General features: G+C 55.6%; 2 protein-coding genes and 1 long non-coding RNA gene across 9 annotated transcripts in view; all 3 read right to left on the bottom strand.

The window, feature by feature from the left end:
* The window catches only part of MICAL1 (microtubule associated monooxygenase, calponin and LIM domain containing 1), an 11466-nt gene extending 3052 nt beyond the window's left edge, over positions 1-8414 (bottom strand). Inside the window, exons 1-17 of one of the 6 annotated variants that reach the window (XM_042837371.1) lie at positions 7867-8414; positions 5456-5524; positions 4951-5212; positions 4035-4242; positions 3844-3960; positions 3518-3772; positions 3182-3282; positions 2842-3099; positions 2371-2486; positions 2153-2279; positions 1740-1812; positions 1219-1369; positions 960-1150; positions 749-858; positions 616-669; positions 454-531; positions 16-184 (exon numbers count right to left, since the gene is read on the bottom strand). In XM_042837371.1, the coding sequence (XP_042693305.1) occupies positions 16-184; positions 454-531; positions 616-669; positions 749-858; positions 960-1150; positions 1219-1369; positions 1740-1812; positions 2153-2279; positions 2371-2486; positions 2842-3099; positions 3182-3282; positions 3518-3772; positions 3844-3960; positions 4035-4242; positions 4951-5211 (2269 nt within the window). In that variant the 5' untranslated portion in view covers position 5212; positions 5456-5524; positions 7867-8414. Of the gene's footprint in view, positions 1-15; positions 185-453; positions 532-615; positions 670-748; positions 859-959; positions 1151-1218; positions 1370-1739; positions 1813-2152; positions 2280-2370; positions 2487-2841; positions 3100-3181; positions 3283-3517; positions 3773-3843; positions 3961-4034; positions 4243-4950; positions 5213-5289; positions 5435-5455; positions 5525-7866 lie in introns of those variants that run through there. The other 5 variants (XM_042837369.1, XM_042837368.1, XM_042837370.1 and 2 more) reach the window with 5 other exon arrangements.
* Positions 8415-9227: 813 nt separating this feature from the next.
* On the bottom strand, positions 9228-15429 carry LOC122170510 (inositol 1,4,5-triphosphate receptor associated 2-like). Of its 2 annotated transcripts, XM_042837428.1 has the most exons (15): positions 15333-15429; positions 14187-14335; positions 13486-13532; positions 13094-13170; positions 12920-12974; positions 12604-12679; positions 12438-12465; positions 11724-11864; positions 11484-11615; positions 11140-11287; positions 10641-10693; positions 10095-10145; positions 9939-10015; positions 9725-9844; positions 9228-9468 (listed from the first exon to the last, which is right to left on the bottom strand). In XM_042837428.1, exons 2-15 carry the CDS (start codon positions 14300-14302, stop codon positions 9309-9311), a joined length of 1281 nt encoding a protein of 426 aa, XP_042693362.1. In that variant the 5' UTR covers positions 14303-14335; positions 15333-15429; the 3' UTR covers positions 9228-9308. The 2 variants fall into 2 exon arrangements, with proteins under 2 accessions (XP_042693362.1, XP_042693363.1); XM_042837429.1 differs by lacking the exons at positions 13486-13532; positions 15333-15429 and having other exon boundaries at positions 13094-13322; positions 14187-14269.
* Positions 15430-16772: 1343 nt separating this feature from the next.
* Positions 16773-18141, bottom strand: LOC122170491. Its single transcript, XR_006171783.1, has 3 exons — positions 18062-18141; positions 17491-17674; positions 16773-16840 (listed from the first exon to the last, which is right to left on the bottom strand). It is a non-coding gene; the product is annotated as an uncharacterized LOC122170491 (long non-coding RNA).
* Positions 18142-18717: the final 576 nt, after the last annotated feature.

Here is an 18717-nt window from a genome sequence, read left to right as displayed (position 1 = left end):
TCCAAACACACTCACCGTCCTCTTCGTTGAAGGCGTAGTCTCCTAGGCGCAGCGTGGCCCCACAGCGCCAGCACTGGAAACAGCTGCGGTGGAAGAAGAGTCCCTCGGCGCTGGCCCGTTCCAGGATGTAGACGCGGCGTGCACAGAAGTAGCAGGCATCACTGCTTTCTGGGCGAACTGATGTCTGTGGGAGGACAGGACGGATTGGGGTAATGTGGGGTGACCCAGTCTTTGGGGTTGGATCGTGCTGGGGGTTCCTCTTGTAGAGGAGCTCAGTTGTTGACGCAGGGAGGAAGGGAGCTGCAGCGCCTGGCTCCAGAAAACCAGTTGGGTCAGGAAATGCTGTGGGAGGAGCCGGGAGCTCATGGGCGTCTTCTGACGCAGCCCGTGTGCCAGCCCTTAGCTTGTCCCCATGCACAGGAGGAACCCCCCAAGCACAAGGTGAGGACCAACCTGTGCGGGGTCCATTGTGGCAGCAGGTTGTGCATCGTGGTCGTTATTCACAGTATTTCCAGATGGCACTGCATCGATCTAAGGGCACAGCACCAAGCAGGGTTCAGTATTCCACAGGCTGCATCACACAGAGCATCCCTTTAGTATTCAGCAGGCACCCACATCTGTGCTGTCCCTATTGCTCTTCTTGCCCTCAACATCCTTCTGCACACTGGCCTGCCAACACAAATATGGGACTCAGAGTTATGAGGGATGGCTGTGGGGAGCAACATGGGGTGATGAGGGTAGTCTTCACCTGGGTGTGCTTGTGAGCCAGGATGCAGTTCTTCTGCAGCTTGCTGAGAAAGAGGATGGCCCCTTTGGTGCCACAGGGGGACAGTGGCTTCTTGCTGAGCTCCACTGACGCTGCACAGAGGGGATGGGGACACGTTGGGGATGTAAATGGGGAGCACCCAGCTCGCCCCATGGAGGGCTCAGGGTGGGATAACCCACCCTACAATTCACACCTGGAGGAGGAGGCTTGAATGCTTCGTAGAACTGGCTGAGGTAGGTGATAAGCCCCAGGCGGTTGGGCTCAGCCATAGAGGCCATCTCAGCACTGGAGAGGATAGGCTGGATGCCCAGCTCCTGCTCTGCCACATCCAGCATCAGCTGGTGGGTGCGTATGGGGTCCTGTGGGTCCATGGCATCGAAATCCCTGCAGGGAGGGTGCATGTAGTCAGGGTGAGTGCTGTAGGGCGGGGGTCTCTGGGGCTGGGCACTTACACCAAATGGGGACGAAATCGATGGATGAGGGCACAGAGAGCCAAACCGCTGGTCCAGGAGGATGTGAAGTCAGTCACCTCCACTCCATGATACCCATCTGTGCTATCCTGGCACCAGCGCAACAGCTCCTTATAGGTGTCTCCGCAGACAGCTGGGAAGGCAGCAGCACTCATGTCCCCATCCCAACCCAAGGACACCTCCGCAGAGGTCCCCCACCCATGGCATCATGTGTTAGGTGGGGACTTTATCATGCAATGTCCCCCAGAGCTCAATCAATGAAATGAGAAAGCATCAGGAGGAGGGGAACAAACACATCCGAAAGAAAGCAGTGGGGTAGGAGCTGTCTCCACGGGGGCTGTGTCATAGAGAAAGGGATGGGGATGCAGACATTGCTGGGAGGAGCACAGTGCCTGTATGGTTTTCAAAATGAGGGGGTGGGGAGGGAAATCAGGGCAGGAGCCACTCTGCCGTGGCCTGCAGGAGAGGTCCTGGAGGTGGGAGGACCATAGGGCCACTCATACCGCTGCTGAGCCTGTTATCAATCTTCTTCTCGTGGTCCACCTCCACCTTGCCTATGAGGTAGAAGTCCCGGACCTGCCAGGGGGGACACTCAGGTCACTAATTGCACCCAACCAATGCCATCAGAGCTGGCATTGGCAAAGGGGACACCCAGACACCCCCCTTCCCTTCACCACCCAGCTGCCACAGGAAATGCGTAGCACACCTTGAGGACCTACGGCTGTGATTTCACACCCGTGGGGGACAGGGGACCATGCCAGTTAGGAGGGGACCATGTTAACTGATGGCACACAACTGGTGTCACCTCACTGATGGGTACCAAGCTGGATGGCTGCTGTCTTTCCCACCCAAGCAGGATACCCCTGGGCTGGGAAGTGGAGAGCTGATGTTCTTCACCCATACTTCAGGCCAGTACCTGGCTGGGTCTGATAGCCTGCAGGTTGAGGTTGGGGTAGCGTGTGGTGGGGTCGATGCTGTACTGTGCAACGTTCTTGTTGGTGTTGTCCGGAGAGGTCTGCGACAGGCGCTGGTAGATGCTCTCCCTGGGCACAAGGGGATGGTGCTGGGTGTCACATCCACCCTCACACCTCCCCAACACACTGAGCATGCAACCATTCCAGGGTGGACTCTCACCTCTCTGCCAACACCTCCAGAGGAGGTGTCCCGGCCGCCCACCGCCGCACCATCCATGCTGCATCGAAAGCGGCCAGGAAGCCCCGAGCCACACCGGTGCCCAGAGGCCAGAAGGGCTGTGGAGAGGAAGGTAGAGGGGTGGGGATAGGGATGGGGATGGAGCAGTGCGGCCAGTTGGGGTGGCTGGGAGGAGGCAGGGAGCAAGCAGGCTTGGATGGAGATGAAAGCAGGGAGAGGTGGCGAGGCATGGACAGAGGGAAAGATAGACATCTCCTCCCCAGCTCCATGGCTGCATAGATGCTGCTGCATGCTAGGAGGAACTGGGCTGCATCCCAACCATCTCTGATGGGTGTGGAGAAGGGATAACCATCCCCATCGATGCATCTTGCTACCAGCAATTTGGGTATGTGTCCACGGGGATAGGGTGCACTGAGCAGCTCATGGATAGGGAAACTGAGGCACAGTGCTCACCTCCACCAGGCAGTCGCCCACCAGCCCCAGCAGTAGGCGTGCTCCGTTGTGCTCCCGCACCAGTGCTGCATTCTCGGAGCGTGTCATGCAGGTGAAGTCAAACATGTCAACGTCTGGCTGGTTGCGATGGTTGAGGGCGAACTCCAGCTCAGGCAGGCAGTAGTTGGTGGAGAAGTTGGCGGCCTCCTTGGCATAGCTGAGAAGTGCATCCCAGTTCACATTGTCTGGGGACAGGAGGCTCTCAATGTCCGCTTTGTCCTACAGGGATAGGTGGGTCCAACCAGGATGGGAAGTGGCATTTGTCCCCATCCCAGTGGTGGGACAAACCCACTCGCCTCACCTGCAGGATGACGCCCTTCTTCAGCAAGCTCTGCTTCTTGGCTGTCATGACGAAGTAATGCGTATCATCCTTGTAGTAGACAATGTTCTCCAAATCAATCCCTGGTGATGAGGAAGGAGCTGAGCTGAGCTGAGCTGAGCTGAGCTACCAGTCATCCTCACCAGTAGGATCACTGTGTGGGGATATGCACCCACCACAGGGTGCATATTTGGAGCAGAACCTATGAACTTTATGGGGCCACTGCATGTCCCCACCAGTGTGGTGACCATGTGGGGACATGCACCCACGATAGGGTGCACACCTCAGGACCCCCCCCACTGACCCAGGACCACCAACCTGTTTTGTTGTAGAGGTTTTGGAAGAACTTCTGGTTGTAGATCCGGGCCACGCCGCTGATCTCAGCTACCTCCACCTCTGCCTGGCTGTAGCGGTTGATGAAGTTGGTGGTGATGCCAATGGCCAGCTTGCCCCGCATCTCCTTCCTCTTGAAGCCTTCTGGGACAAACTTGCCTCCCCCAGCCGAGATGAGGACATCAAACTCATAGTGGCTGAGGGGAGAGGAGCTGGGCTGCAACACAGCCCGCCAGCCGCCTGCGGGACAGGGGAGTCACTGGGGTCTGCTTGTATCCCCCAGATGCCACAACTCTACAGCCATGTCTTACCCTGTCCAGCTGCTTTGCCTGTTGGAAGCTGGAGGCCTTTAAATTCAACCTTGGTATGCACCTCCACACCCAGCAATAAGGCCACCTTCAGCAGGATGAGCTGCAGCTGCCGGATACCTGCAAGTGGACACAGGAGGAGTAATGAGAGCTGCACTACCTGCCCAACTCTGGGGTGCACCCAAATCACTCACTGATGTGGTCCAGTGTGCCAGTGCAGAAACGCCCGTAGAACTTCTTGGCGCCCAGCGCCCGCAGATCATGGATGGTAAAGGGCCAGAGGTGCAGCACATTGTTACGGGAGAAAGAGTCACGCTTCTCCAGCAGCACCACACGGGCGCCAAGCAGCGCCAGCTCGATGGCAGTGCGCAGCCCACAGGGACCAGCACCCACCACCAGACACTGCAGAGGGGACAGATGGCATGATGTCCCCATGGTATGACATCCCCGTGATGTGATATCCCAGCGATGTGTCATCCCCACGGTGTTACGTTAGGCTCAAGGCTAATCTCACCCTAATCCACTTTAAACCATTGCTCCATCCCTTCCCACTCCCCTCCTTCCTCCCCATGCTGCAAACAGGGTGCCATGTGGGGTGATATCCACCTCCCCGCAGGCTGAATCTTGCCTTGGTGTCATGGCAATGGTAGCAATTATGCACCAGGCAAGATAAGGAACACATGCTTTCCCTCTCTGCAGATAGGGAAGTTTCGCTGGTAGCAGACCCAGTAATGAGACTGAACTTTGAACCGCTGTCAGGCAGGAAGTGACAGTGGGGAGGACAGGTGACAGTGGGGAGATGGGGGAGATGGGGGAATTGAGGTCACCAGTCCCAGGAGGACACATGGTGTTGGGTCACTATATCCCTCCATTCTTTTGCAATCCCCACAGTGGGGATAGGATGGACACTGCCAACTGAGCAGCACCAAAGTGGCTTCGTGCCATGGGAGGACACGGGGGCTAATTAACATATCAACCCACTTCAAGACATTAAAATGCATTGCCATCCCAACTGGCACATCCTGCACCCTCCAAGGACATCCCAAAGGATGTTCCCACTCCGTGGACACAGCATAGGGACCCAACCTCACATCCCACAGCCACCTGTACCTTGGTGCGGGTGCAGGCAGTGCCCTGGTCGTAGTCCTTGTGTCCTGCTTTCTTATCCAGCTTGCTCCACAGAGCCTTGGCACTCCAAAAGTTGAGGGCAGTCTTGAGGCTGTGGTACAGCTGCAGCCCATTGCCCCGCAGCCCCAGATGTTGACACAGCTCCACAAAGCAGCTCAGTACCTCCTGGCACTGCCTGGCGCGTACGAAGTGCTCAAACAGTGTGTGGGCTGGATTGGTCGGCTCCTCATCGGGTGTACTCATCCTGGGGGGACAGCAGGGATAAGAGGAGGACCCCCAAGTGCCATCCTCCACTCCATCCCTGTAGGGATGCTGCAGAACCTGGGGTCTCAGCACAAGGTTTTTTGCAGCACGGGGTGCAGTAATCTTGATGATGGTGACACTAGAATCATGGCCCTTTCCGGCTGCACCCAGTAAGCCACGGTGTCACCGTCCAGGGTGACGTCAGGGAAGGGGACGGCTGCAACTTCCTTTGTGCTGTGTATACCTGCAGCGAGTGAGAGCACTGTTTCGGAGCAAAGATACCGCTTCCTTCCTCTTGTTGGTGAGGTCCCAGCTGCAGGAACAAACCACAGTGCCCCAAGAACAGTAAAACTACTGCTGGGCAGGAAGGGGCAGGACCCTCCTGCCCTGGTTTGAGAGCAGGATTTACTCTGTGACAGCCCGGCAAGGTGGAAGCTGCCATCCTGGAGGCAGACGGAGAGCAGAGGAAGCAATGTTGGGAAACCAAAAATAACCAAATGACACACAGACAGTCCTGGCAGCATGCAAGAAGATTTCCACCACAGCTGGGGTGTAGCACTCCCCCAAAACCCTACCCTTGCTCAGCATCTGCCCAATGCTTGCTCACTGATCTCCATGCACCTCTCCCCAGACCTGATGGCACCACACCGCTGTCCCATGCCACAACTAGCACCAAGCTCTGCCATTTCCATCCACCTCCAAACCATGGGACTGGCTGATGCTCCCAACCTGGCAGGAGAAGCAGCATGATGGAAGTCTCATCCTGCTGCACTGCTCCTCAGCTGTTCTGCTCCCTCTTTGAACAGTGAGCATTGCCCTTGCGCTGTGCCCCAGCTCCCTGAAGCTCTCCAGCCTTACCAGCGGGAAACAATGAATTTGAAGAGCTTGGGGAAACTGAGGCATCCTGTCCACAGCCAGTGGTGTGGGGCCAGGGCCATGCCCCATGCCAGGACAGCATTTCACTACAGTGCTTTGGCTTGGCAAGGAGGAGGCAGAACAACAAGATCAATGTTACTTTGAGTTTCCTATGGAAACGATGCTTGTGCTAGCAATTCATGTCCCCTTTGGTGTGCTTGAACCCCTGTACAACAACAGCTTTTAGCAGTAGTCGGAATCACTCTGGCTGCTCAGTTCCTGCAGATTTGCTGCCACCAAAGGGGGGGCAAGGCACTGAGCCTCCGCCTCTGCACTCCTCAGATGAAAGCACAAATACTTTGTTCATTTCTTCCCTTAAAGGCAGAGAGAGGAGGTGGGTTTGTAGCCAGTCCTGACTCAGTCCAGGACAACTCTGGTTGGAGCAGCTGCAGAAATGAAGCTCATAGGGAAGTCATCCAGCACCAGTGCATGCAGAGCAACCCTGGAATGGGGGTGCTCATTTGTGCTGGTGGGGGTTTCCCCTTGTCCTGACTCATGGGGATGCAGAGGGGAAGCAGCCCCAGGGTGCAGAACTGCTGGCAAGTTCACATCCTCCGGCACATGGAAACAGGGTAGGGAAGGACAGAGCAATTGCAGGCTGGGAGGGCTTCCAAAAGCACAGCTTGGCAGCTGGACCTCTCCCTCCTGCTGAGCGTGCTCCCAGCACAGACTGGTATCAGCCCAGAGAACCCATGGGCCAGGCTCCGCAGGACTACCATCAAGGCAGGATGCTCTCTGCCAAGGGTTTATGAAAGTGGGTATCAAAACCCCTTGGGATGCAGCAACCTTGTGCAGACCCTGGGGGGGTCTCAGCCACTTGCCGTGGTAGTGAGCACTTCTCCGGTACACTGTGGGATTGTTCTGCACAGGGGGTCCATAAACCACATCCTGACCACATCCCTGAGAACTTGGGAAAAAGACAACACTCAGGGGCACCAGCACCCCAAAAAGTCTTCTGAGCTCATGGGGCTCAGCCATGCCCCCCACTAAGCACCAGCCCCTCAGGTTGCACAGAGGTCACTGCAGCCAAGGGAATGGGACAGCTCAGTCCCTTGTCTAGGACAGCACTGGTAGTGCTACCAAGAAGCTGCTCTTGCTTGGGCTGGGGCTGAGATGGCTGCAGGCAAAAATAACCTGGAGTGTCCTCTCCTCTGGGCTCTCACTGCCTGAGGGGGGTAGGGTAGAGTGGGATGCCCAGCAGTGCTGCTCTGCAGCAGATGTACCCTGGAGGGACAGCAGACTTGCAAACCCCAACTTCAATTGGCAAAATGTCCCGGGGGCTCCTGCACACCAACTGAGCATCTTCCCCCTGCACCCAAGCAAGGGGCCAGGATGGGAATAAGCCTCTCCCTTTGCAAAGCTCTTCCTGCTCCATTGCTCTTGGTACTAGGAGCACCGGTGGGACTGGGAAAAGAGTGCAAGACGAGGGGACTACTCCCTTTTCCCTTAGTCCTGGTGGCAGCAGAATGTAGGGGTTGGCAAAGTGAAGACCAAGGGGAGACTCATGCAGCCCAGCATCCCAAAATAACCCCCAGGGCTTCAGCAACTTACAGTACATCAGACCGGGGCGATGTTTCCGGTGCCACTCACACAATGCGGGCCCCCTTTTACCCACATTTTCCTTGAAGCAGGAAACAGAGCTGGAAGGGGAGGGAAGCAGGGGGGGGCGGGAGGACAGCAGGGTGACCCCTTACATCCCCCTACCCACCAGGGATTCTCTGCCCATCCCCTCCCACTCACCTTCAGGTCTGCGCAGTGCGGGAACAGAGCAGAGATGGGGCTGGATGAGGGTTGAAAGTGGTTCCGGCCACCCGGTTCAATTCCTCCCGGCTACTTTCCTTCTGACTTCGTTCCTTTCCTCTCTTCTCGACTCCTTTCCTGCTGGAAGGTGGTGCTGGGATCCCAGCAGAGGGGACAGGGCTGTCTCCGGGTCTGCCCCGTTTTGTGCTGCCACAAATTGTGCTGCAATCGTGGTTTTGGAGAGCGGTGACGAAACAAAAAGCTTTGCTTTTCGTGCTGTGCTTCCTCCCCGCCCCCAGAAATAAAGCCTAGAGCCCAGCAGCCAGGTCCTGCCCTGGGTGGGAGGGATTTGCTCAGCCCCTGTCTCTAAATGAACCAATAGTATCCCCAAGCAGTGCCACTCGTGGAAAATTTTGGGACAGCACTTCCACCTTAGCTGAAGAGCCACAGGGGGATGAAGCTGCCCACTCCCCAAAGATTGACCCCAACTGGGTGGATTTTAGGATTTCCCAGCAGTGAACTCCTTGGGTTGCTGCTGTCTGCTCACCCCATGCCCCTAGTGATGGGGCTGGTGCAGTGGTGACACATGGTGACAACCTGCCACGAGGCTGCGGTGACTCAGGGACATGGGGCAAGGAAGCACATAGGGACCATGAGTCATGTGCAACAAGAAGGGACAGGTGTCCCAGTGTCTCCATCCCTCCTTGGATCCTCCCAAGAGTCCCACAACAGGACCATCACCCATGGCCCCACTGCTTGGCTGGGCTGGCTGGAGTCCCCCAACCCCATGCAAAACCCCCAGAGTTCACCCATGTTTTGGAGGTGTGGATGCAGAAATGAGGTGCCTGTGCAGAACTGGGGCTGGTGTCAGCCATGGAGCTGCTTCTGACAGCTCCCTTTGTGAGCACTTTGTTCTGCTACAAAGAGGTCGAAGTGCTAATCAGTTCCTTCCAGGTGTAGGTTTGTCCCTTGGGGGGGCAGATGTAGAGAATTAGCATACATCTTAATTAAGGCAGAAAAGGAACTGGAGGTACAGATCCTTCCTCTCCCTGTGTGCCCATGCTGGGGTTGAGGATGCAGGGGAAGGTGTTGGCATTCCTTACAGTGCAGGGACAAAGGGAGCATACCTGAGACACAGCCCTAAAGCAAATCCACGGTGGTCATGGGCACTGTCCCCAAGGGAAAGGGGACATGCAAGGGACATCCCTGTATCCCTCATTGTGTCATTAGAACCAGGAAACTCTCACAGGGCTGCAGGCTGATGCAGCTTTATGCCTCCAAGCTCCAAGCACAGAACGTCGCCCTTTGCTCCAGCATCAAAACTCCCCATTTTTTTTTCCTCCAATTTTATTTTTCTAGGGTCTCCGTGGTTTTGGTGGGAGAGCAGGGAGGGAGGAGGGGGAAAGAGTGTCAGGAGGAGCAGTGATGGGGAGTGGGTGCAGCTAAGCTTTGGGTGATGCTGCAGGCTGCAGCCGCTGCAGCTCCAAAAGGTGGAGAAGGAGGAGGAAGGCGACGCTCAGGAGAAGCAGGCAGAACACAACCCAGTAGGGCTGTGAGATGAAGAGCCACGGCTGCCACAGCTCCACAGAGGACTCCTTGGACCTAAGGACAAGGCAATAAGGGACATCCTTCACCCAAAGGGCACAACACTTGTCACAAAGCAGGGACAAGATTTAGCCCAAACCTGGATGAAACAAGAGTGAGGAAGGCACAGGTGACTCACAATGCATGGGGAAACTGAGGCAGGGCAGGTTCAGAGGGACAATCACAAAACTCCATCTCCCAACATCCCACCTCCATTCCCACATGCTGGCAGCACTGGGACTGCAGAGCCCCAGGGATGAAGGGTGTTGCTCACATCATCCTGAGCTGCCCCAGCTCCTTGCCCCCTGCGATTGATTCCAACTGCTTGCCACCTGCTTCCACCACTAGCCCCTCGCACACCAGCTTGCCCTGGCTTGGTGGCTCCAGTTTGCTCCTAGGGAGGGAGAAATGGGACACTGTACCCCATGGGATGGTGGCAGACAGAGCCGTGTGGTCCCCCCACCCTTCCGCTCACCCAGCACCATTACCTCTGGGTGCTGGTCTGGTGTTGGGCACCCTCAGGCCCGCCAGCCAGGGTTGCTCGGCCATCCACGCCAGAAGCTGGCTGGGCACCAAAGGAGGGAACGTGAGCACCCAGACCTGATGGTACCGAGTCCGTCTGTCTCCACTGAGCATGTCCTTACCAAGAGCTGCTTTGGGATGACAGCAATGCTGACTCGGCGGCGTGCAGATGACTGTGGGGAACGGAGGGGATAGGGTGAGCACAGTGCTGATCTCTCCCCACATTTCCCAACCCCAGTGTGAGCAAGGGACAAGGAGGAGGAAAAGGGATGCTGCCAGCCTCCCATCAGTAGGTGATGAGAAGAAGGGGCGTCAAAGCCAAGAGCATTGTGCCTGTTCCTGCTGTGCCAAGCAGTGCCACCTAACCCCTCCTGAGCGCTCCCCTACCTCATGAGCTGTAGGGGAAGAAGAGACGAATTCAAGCTGGAGCTAGAGAGCAGCCTCCTCCCCGTCAAGCCCTGCAATGCAGAGGGACTGCCTGAGGTCTCCAGGCCAGCAGCTCTCCCCTACATTTTGCCCCAGTGCTTCTAGCAAACCTTGCCTACAGCAGTGGCTAGGAAGAGGGATGCTGCCCTGGGGGGAGCAGTGCTTGGGTATAGCAGGGAGAAGGATGTTTGCAGGGCATGAGGTGGTACTGGGAGTTGGGAGGCGTGCTGTACTGCCATTACCTGCTGGAAACCTCGCATCAGGGGGTGAAGCCTCAGCCGCTGCTCTGCATCATCTGGAAGAAAAGAGAAGAAGCCTCATGTTGCCTCCAGAAAGAAAAATGGGGCTGACGTGCAGGCAATCATGAATGTCCTTCATGTTGGAGGCAGACAAGACCACATGCTCTCGGCTTGACATAAGCCACAGGTGTGCCCAAGCAGGGGGAACTGCTTGTACACACACACTGTGCATGGGGTTTGCAGGGACAAGGCACCCTTTGTGTGCCCCCACTCTGAATTCCCCAGTGGTCTGCAGAAGAGCCAACAGCACCTGCTCCCACTCTGTGGCTGCTGTTACATGCACCCCTCACATTTGTCATCAGGTCTGGCAGCTGCAGCCCCAGCTGTCATCCACCCCCGGTCCCCAGCTGATGGCTCCACAGCACAGGATCATGCTGTCTACAGGGGGGGGTTAGAACTGAATTCTGCAGTGTTGCCTCCCTCAGGGGTGAGACCACCTCACCCTGGGTCTCTGCCAACTGCCGGTTGCGGGAGTTCTGCTGGATCAGGCACTTCATCTCCTCTAGCTCAGCGTGCTCACGCAGGTGGTGCCGCTTCAGGTTCTCCACATGCTGGACCATCACCTCTGCTGCTCGGCTCATCCGTGCCTCCTGTGTCCGGGAGGACCAGCCATCGGTTCCCAACGTCCCCATGGACGATGCCCCCCACTAGCTCTCTCTGGGTGCAAATCATCCCCTTCCCACTCCCAGGATACCCCAGTGTGTGCCAACAAAACCCACAGGAGCACTGGGAGGAGGAAGCACAGCCCCCAGCGATGCGTTCCCAGCACCTCCATTTCTCACCCACCTGGTGGACAGCTCCCAGCTTCTCTGCAGCACTGGTGGCACGCTTGATGGCAGCTGCCAGCACAGCCAGGCTGCACTGCAGCTGCTCCAGCACCTCCTTGCAGCTCACATCCATGCAGGATGCAGTCAGCCTCTGCAGGGGGAGAGCATGGATCTGCTGGAGCTGGAACTTGGAGTTGCCCAAACCCTTCTATAGCTGGAGATCCCCAGCAGACATCAACCCCCTCCAGTGCCCACCTACCTCCAGGAAAGTCCGGCACTGCCCCAGCTCCTCCTGAATGTTTTCCTCTGCTGCATCTTGTGCTCGCTTCTCCACCTGCACTCGTTGCTGCAGGGTGAACATGTCGCAGCGAAACGCCAGGGCGAGGTGGGCAAAGGCTGCCTGTAGGCAGGAGAGCAAAGGACTGGGACATGAAAGGGAGGCCGCTGGGGCCATGCATGGCTGTCCCCAAGACACAGCCAGACTCCCTTTCGTGGGCCATCGGGCAGTGCTCCATGAGGACCATCAGCACTACGTGTCTCCAGCACTCATCAGGACACTGCACACTGGGGGCAGACTCTGTGAAATGCCACAAGATGGGGACATCCCCTGGCAGCCAACAATGCACTGGAATCCCAAGGCCTGCTGGTACTAGGATGTGGTGGGCAGACACCAGCTCTTGCTGTAGGTCACGGTTGGCATGCAGGGCAGCAGAGCCTGACTCAGCCCTAGCACTCACAGAACAACTATTTTTACGATGAGGCTTCCACTGCCTCCCTGCTCAGGGAACTCGAGGAAAAATTTGAGGGATTACTGGGTGCTCATCGTGCCACAGAAATGGAGCTGAATCCAAATGGCAACTGCATCACTGTCAAGGGACTGCAGATCCTGGGAGCAGGACACAGTTCCCCAGCTGGGATTCAGTAGAACATCGGTCTCTTTTCCCCTTTCCCTAGCCCACCTGCAAGCCCTCACCTCCACGTCCTGCTCCGTCAAATTTGTGCTGCAGAAAGAGAACAGCTGTCAGAGCTGGAGGCACAGTGCGGACTGCATGCCAAAATGCCCTTGGTCCACCTCCAGGGGTGCCTCAGGACCCCAGTTCTACAGCCCCCAGCAACGACGCAGCCAGTCACCCCTTTACCTGTGCAGTCCCAATTTCTCCAGCACTGAGAGCTCACTGGGGAAACTCGGCAGCTGCTCCTCTGGGGTTTCTCCATCTGTGGGAAGGATCATATGTGGGGGCTTTTGCTTGGTCTTCCCTCCTCCCTCTCATCCTCCCATACAGGTGCTAGTAGGGTGGGAACGCCCCATCACTTCTTCCAGGAGGGTCGGTTCCCATGTCCCCATCAAGGAAGCTGAACCCTGTCAGGCCACACAGTTCCCATACTTGTCCCCAGTCACTTCATGCTCCACCAGAAGGGCATCCAGCCTAGGACATGACATGGTGATTCACCCACCTTCCTCAATCCCATCATCATCTCCAGTGCAAAAAGCCAGCTCCGTGCCTGGTTCCTGCAAAAGGGCACTTTCAGACCAATCCCCTTCCTGGTGCTGAATGGCATCCTCCCCCAAAAAAAGCATCACTGAGTAGCTCTACAGTCCCAAACCCATTGCCCTCCTGTCCTCCTCACCTCACTGACGCTCTCCATGCTCTCCTTGCTCCCAGCCAAAACCCTATCCAGGTGCTCCTGGGGACTGATCATCCTCCCTGGGGACAGAGAGAGTGGCAGCAGTGTGGCAGCATCCCCGTGCCAGCCTTAAGATCCCCAGAACCTCCAGGATGCTGGGGCGCGTGGGCTGGCAGGTATCCCCCAAAGTATCCCTCATGGGATTAAGGATGTCCCCATCATCCAGGAGGAGCTGTTGGAAAGCAGATAAGGGTCACAGGACTGGAGGGGACATGATAATGCAGGGAGGTGCTGCTGGGATGAGGGACCCCCACCCGGACCCATGCTATGCTGCCAAGGGAGAGTGGAGGCACAAAGCCACTCCTTCCCACCACCCCCACCCCAGATATCTTTACCTTCATCCGGAGCTGTGAGGAGCCTGGGTGGCTCTGCATGCTGCTCCCTACAGAGAGGAACTAGAGTAAACCCGAAAGCAACACTGGCAGGAGAGGCAGCATCCTACCCGCAGTGCCCAGGACCTTCGTCCTTTCTGGGCATCCTCCGCAGCCCACTCCATCCCCATTGTCCCTGGCATGGGCGTAGCAGCTCTCCCTGTGCCTAACAGCCCTTCCATTGCAGAGGAGCCAGCAATGAGTCACCGGCCTGCAGCAGTGCTTCTTAGCACATTTATTTTGTCCTGACTGCCAGGCAGATCTCACTGCCAGCTGGCCTCCTTGCAGGCACAGCACCAAAGCTGGCTTGTGCCACTGCTATGGGGACAGCAGGCTTTATCATGCGGTCACTCCCCCAAAATCTTGCCCCATGTTCACAAAGTTCTAGCAGATCCATGGAGCCAGGGATGCTGTAGCATCACAGTGCATGGAGACACAAGGGCTGCTATGCAAGCAGCAAATATGTCAGAGCCCAGCACCCAATTGGGGAAGAGTTTGCACTCCCAAACTTTGTTCCTGGCTCCAGGCAGAGCTCAGCAGCACTTTTCCCTCTCCTCCCTGCAATTTGTTCCCAGGAGAGAAAGCATTGCTGCACCAAAACAAGGCTGAGCATTACATCTGGCACTGCCGTCCCTATCCTAACCCTACCAAACTGGTGCACATACCTGCTCTGGTGGGGGCTCTGCCAGCTGCCCCTGCACTGTTTCCGTGCCACACGCCCCTGGGCTTGTCCCTGCACCTCTTTCCCTGCTCCCAGTGAGGTGTCCACCCGTGGCTTCATCTGCACAGCACAGAGGCTCCGGGATCAGTACACCTATCATGAGAGACACGTATTAGCCATGCACAGATGGGAAAACGCCTCTAAATGTTATATTTTTAAAATGTTTTCTCACCCAGCGGCAGTGCGGAGGCATTTGTGGGTTGCAGGAGGATGTCGCTGGGATGGGCATGGGGAGAGGCAAGCGAGGGATTTACATCAAACCACCTCTGTGCAGCGCTGAGGATGGGCTTTCCCTTCCACTACCCGTTTCCCACCTCCCACCCATGATTTCCAACATCAGCAGCACGACCCTCACCCCTCCGTGGGATACATTTGCACTCCCTGCCCGGTGCAGAGAGGAAGCAACCTGGGCTGGGGTCATCCCAAGCATCCTGGCAGGCAGGCTCCTGTGCAAATAAATGCATGGGATTCCCACATCCCTTCTATAAGTAAGCTCAGGTATCTCATTTGAGTTATTTTCCAATGTTTAAACAACAGAGAGAAAGATGGCAGTAAGCCCAGAGAATCCCTGTTGGTCCCAGGAGCTGAGCCTGAAGAAATGCAGCTATAAGGCAGAAGGAAATTTATTTCCTTTTTTTCTGTTTATTTGTTCTGGTCAGGATACAAAATGAAGAACAGATTTAAGGGGCTGACTATGTGGAAAGCCTCAGCTGAGCCCAGCCATCCCCCTTCTCCCAGAGATCAGTCTTGATCTAGGAATATCTAACAACTTTCACATGCATTGGGAGTTGTCCCCAGAACCTCTGCCTAGGGGTCCAGGAACCCCAAAAAAACAAGCAAACTCATCCCATCAGTGAGCATCAGTTTCATCCAGAGGGGTAGTCCCTGCTGCAAAGCATCAACTCTGGGACAGCTGTGGCAGACCCTGGAGCCTGCTGCTTTACCCCGTCTCACCCACCCACCCCATATCTTTGCTTCATAACGGGAAACACTGAGTGCAGTTCATTGAGCAGCATAGCTTCAGTAACACCCAGGCAGCCCCGCTCTCCCTTGGTTCACTGACTTCACCAAACATTCCCCAGGTCATTACCTGCCCGAATCCGTGCCAAAAGGCCCCAGCTCAGTCCCAGTCCTCTGCGCAGTCAGGACCCTGGGGATGGGAGCCAGGGCACCAAGCAGTGCACACTGCCAGCAGCACAGCAATTGCATCTGTGGCAGAAGGAGCTGCCAAGGGAACAGCTTGAAGGGAGAAGGCCTTTAAAGGACATGCACGAAGCAGTCAGAGTTCCCCATGCAGGGCCAGGCTGGGTGCTGCACAGGTGGCCTTTCATCCCCTGTATGGGGGCTAGAGGGGAAAAGCTGAGCCTCAGCACCAGTTGGAAGTCCCCACACCTTCACACAGGGCGCAGCATGAGGATACACCAGGACAGCTTGTATGTGGTGATATGGGGAAGCCCCATCCCTTCTCTCACCCTGTTTCACCTCAGTCATCAACCTCAATGACCCTTTCTCTGCTTGACCTCTTTGATCAAATCCACTACATCCCCAAAGCTGCTTCCTTCCCTAAGGAGCTTACGTGGAGTCAGATTTGATACTCAGCACTACAGAGGACCAGCCTGCAGGCAGGCAGGCACTGTTGTCTCCCTCATCCCATGTCCCCACTGCAAGTCTCTGGGGGTCTGCCAATCTTCAAAGCTTTCAGAGGGCAGCCAGCAAACAGCATCTCGTCATCCGCAGCAGGGCTGGCCCAGCTTTGTACTAGCTGCTGAGAGCTCAAGGGCTCAGCCTCACGGCCACAGAGCAAAGAGAGCTGGGAGAGGCCACTAGCAGCTCTGAAGCAGAAGCCGGGCTGTGCCAAAGTAGGATGGAGCCTGAACGTGGCCATCAGCAGCTCTTATGGACACAGTTAGTGGACATGGGGTGATGGCTGGACTCTATCTCAGAATTCTTTTACAATCTTAATGATCCCCCACCAAGATAGGGTTGCGAATGCCCCTGAAGCTCCAGCGATGGATTTTCCCTCCTGGGGTCATCACTTTCTGCTTTGACCCGACCCCACAGCAGAGCTGATGAGAAATCATGAGTCACTGTATGGGAAGGAGAGCCCCACATCCCCAGCAATGCAAGCACTGTTGTGCATGATTAGCACCAATTAATGACAATTAGCATGTTATAAGCTCATACTGCCAGCTCCAGGAAGACACAGGAGCCCAGCAGAAGCTGCAGGAGTGTGGGAAATAGCCACGGACATGCCAAAAGGAAAGCTGGCACTGCAACCCCCTCCCTTACACAGCCTTAAAATTTCTCCCTCAGGATCTCCTCCCTTCCCTATCTCTCTATGTTAAGTTTGCTGCCCACCTCCAAGAGTTTCAAGGTGCAAAGAATGGTCACTTGTGCTTCTTTCCAGAGGAGGATTTGCAGTGAGCAGAGGATGTTGGTCTGAGCTGTGAGAGGATGCCTGAAGTTTGCAGGGTGCAACTATGCAAGTCCAACCAGAGGTAGTGGAGCAGGTCTCAGAGCAGCAACATCTCTCCCATTCCTCAACATCAGTGCTTTCCCGGCTGCTCAGCAAGCATCTTCAAAGGTAGAGGAATGGTCCTGGTAGAGACAGGTTTACACAAGCATTACTAGCACACTTCTGGACACCTTCTTGCCTTCAAAAGCAGAGTCCCAAGCACCAAAGACCCCTCCTTTGGGCTGAGACCCAAGTGGCAGAGCACCTGCACACTGCAGTGACATTCCCCTCCTCACTGCCTGGCTGCGTGGGTCTAACCTGTGCGTTTTGTTGCTGATGCTTTTTCTAGCCCAGCACAATGTCTCTTGAGAAGAGATTGTTGAGAACAGAGCCCACAGCCAAGATTTGTATAGCAGAGCATGAGGCAGAGCAAGCAGAACATAAAAAAACAACTATCCCTGAGGACAGGCAGAGGCTGGCAAGCTCAGGGGTTGGAGGACAGGCACCCCTGCATTTACCAGTGCTTTCCCACCAGAACAGCTTGGGTCACGCTGGCCCCATCCCTGCAGGTACCCTCCTCCCCTGTGAGCAGCAGCCTGACACTGGGCAGGCTCCACAACTTCTGCCCCTATATCCTGGCAGGTGCACAGCTGCAGAATGTGGCTTCAGCAAACACATGGACACATCACCTTGTCAGCTGCCCATGTCAGGAGAGAGCTTTACACAAGCAAAAGCAGCCTGGCTCCCCGCACACCAATCTGCTCAGAGAGAACAACGCAGAACAAGACCCCACCAGGACATCTCCAGCTCCAAGAACAGAGCAGCAGTGAAGGTCCCACAGCAGCTCATGGTGCTGACACCTTCCCCAAGCTCCTCTCGAAACTGCCTCAGCTTGTTCTCAGATGGCAGGGACAGTGATCATCTGGATTATCCACTTCTCAGCTTGGGAAGAAAGCTGTTCAGATCCACACTGGCTGCTGCTGCAAACATGATTTATGAGGTCAGTGCAGGGGCCTGGTCCTGCAACCAGTGTAAAACTAAACCCCAGCCCTTGACCATGACCAGCAAACCCCAGCGAAGACCAGCTCTGTCATGGTTTGGCTTGGCTTGGCCGAGTGTCCAAGACAAGGGGGCAAAGTGACACACATATTTATGTTCCAGGAAGGGGGCAGAGAAGGGAAAAGGTAGGGAGATGAGCCTAGATGAGGAAAACAGCTGCAACAAGCTAAAGAAAAAAACCTTAGTTCACTAAATATAGTAGCAAAATATGAGATAAAATATAATACAATATGATTGCAATTGAAGCTAATAAATCATGTAAAATAAAAAGAAAATGAGAGAGTTTCCAAAACTGACATCCTTACTCTAATGCTGCAGGCAAAGCAGACAGGGAGCAAAGAGAGTAGCCTTGTGACTCCCGGTCAGCTTTGTCTTTCCTCCAAAAGGAAAATGGAAGCAGAAAAATGAAGTCTTCTGGGAATTGTAGTTCATGCTTCTCTTCTGGGACCAGGAGACTGGAAGTATCGACGATCCATAGAAATGGAGCATTAACTCTTTAACTTCCAGGGCACTGCCAGATGTTATGATGTGGAATACTGATGGAAAACCATAAAACCATAAAGACAGTCTCCTCTCCTGAAGTCCAGGGAAGTTAACTTGCTGTGTCCCCTCGTTGCTGCCCTAAGGATTTTTTTTTTCTTTTTTTTTCTTTTTTTTTTTTTCTGTTCCCCTTCCTCTTCCAACTTCGTGTTTTTCCCCTGTCCTCAAGAGGAAGAAGGAAAGGATCCCAGGGACTGCGCCGCGGGTCCGCGTCAAGCCCATTGGAGAAGTTCTTTGTGGTCTCTGCTGCCACCGCGTGGCCAAACCGGGGAACCGCTGCCGCCACTGCTCGGGGCAGCAGGCAGAACGACTCATGCGCGAGCCATGCGGAAGAGGAAAACTACGTTCTCGTCGCTCTGCACAGCTTATCTACCAATCACTACTATGCTCAGTCCTCCAGACAATAGTGCACACGCACTCA

Source organism: Centrocercus urophasianus, unplaced genomic scaffold (genome assembly GCF_019232065.1).
Source record: "Centrocercus urophasianus isolate 14NV4802_14NV808 unplaced genomic scaffold, USGS_Curo_1.0 seq_70, whole genome shotgun sequence".
Taxonomy (NCBI): Eukaryota; Metazoa; Chordata; class Aves; order Galliformes; family Phasianidae; genus Centrocercus; species Centrocercus urophasianus.
Note: the sequence above shows the minus strand (reverse complement) of the source record. Positions and strands in the feature narration are given on the sequence as shown.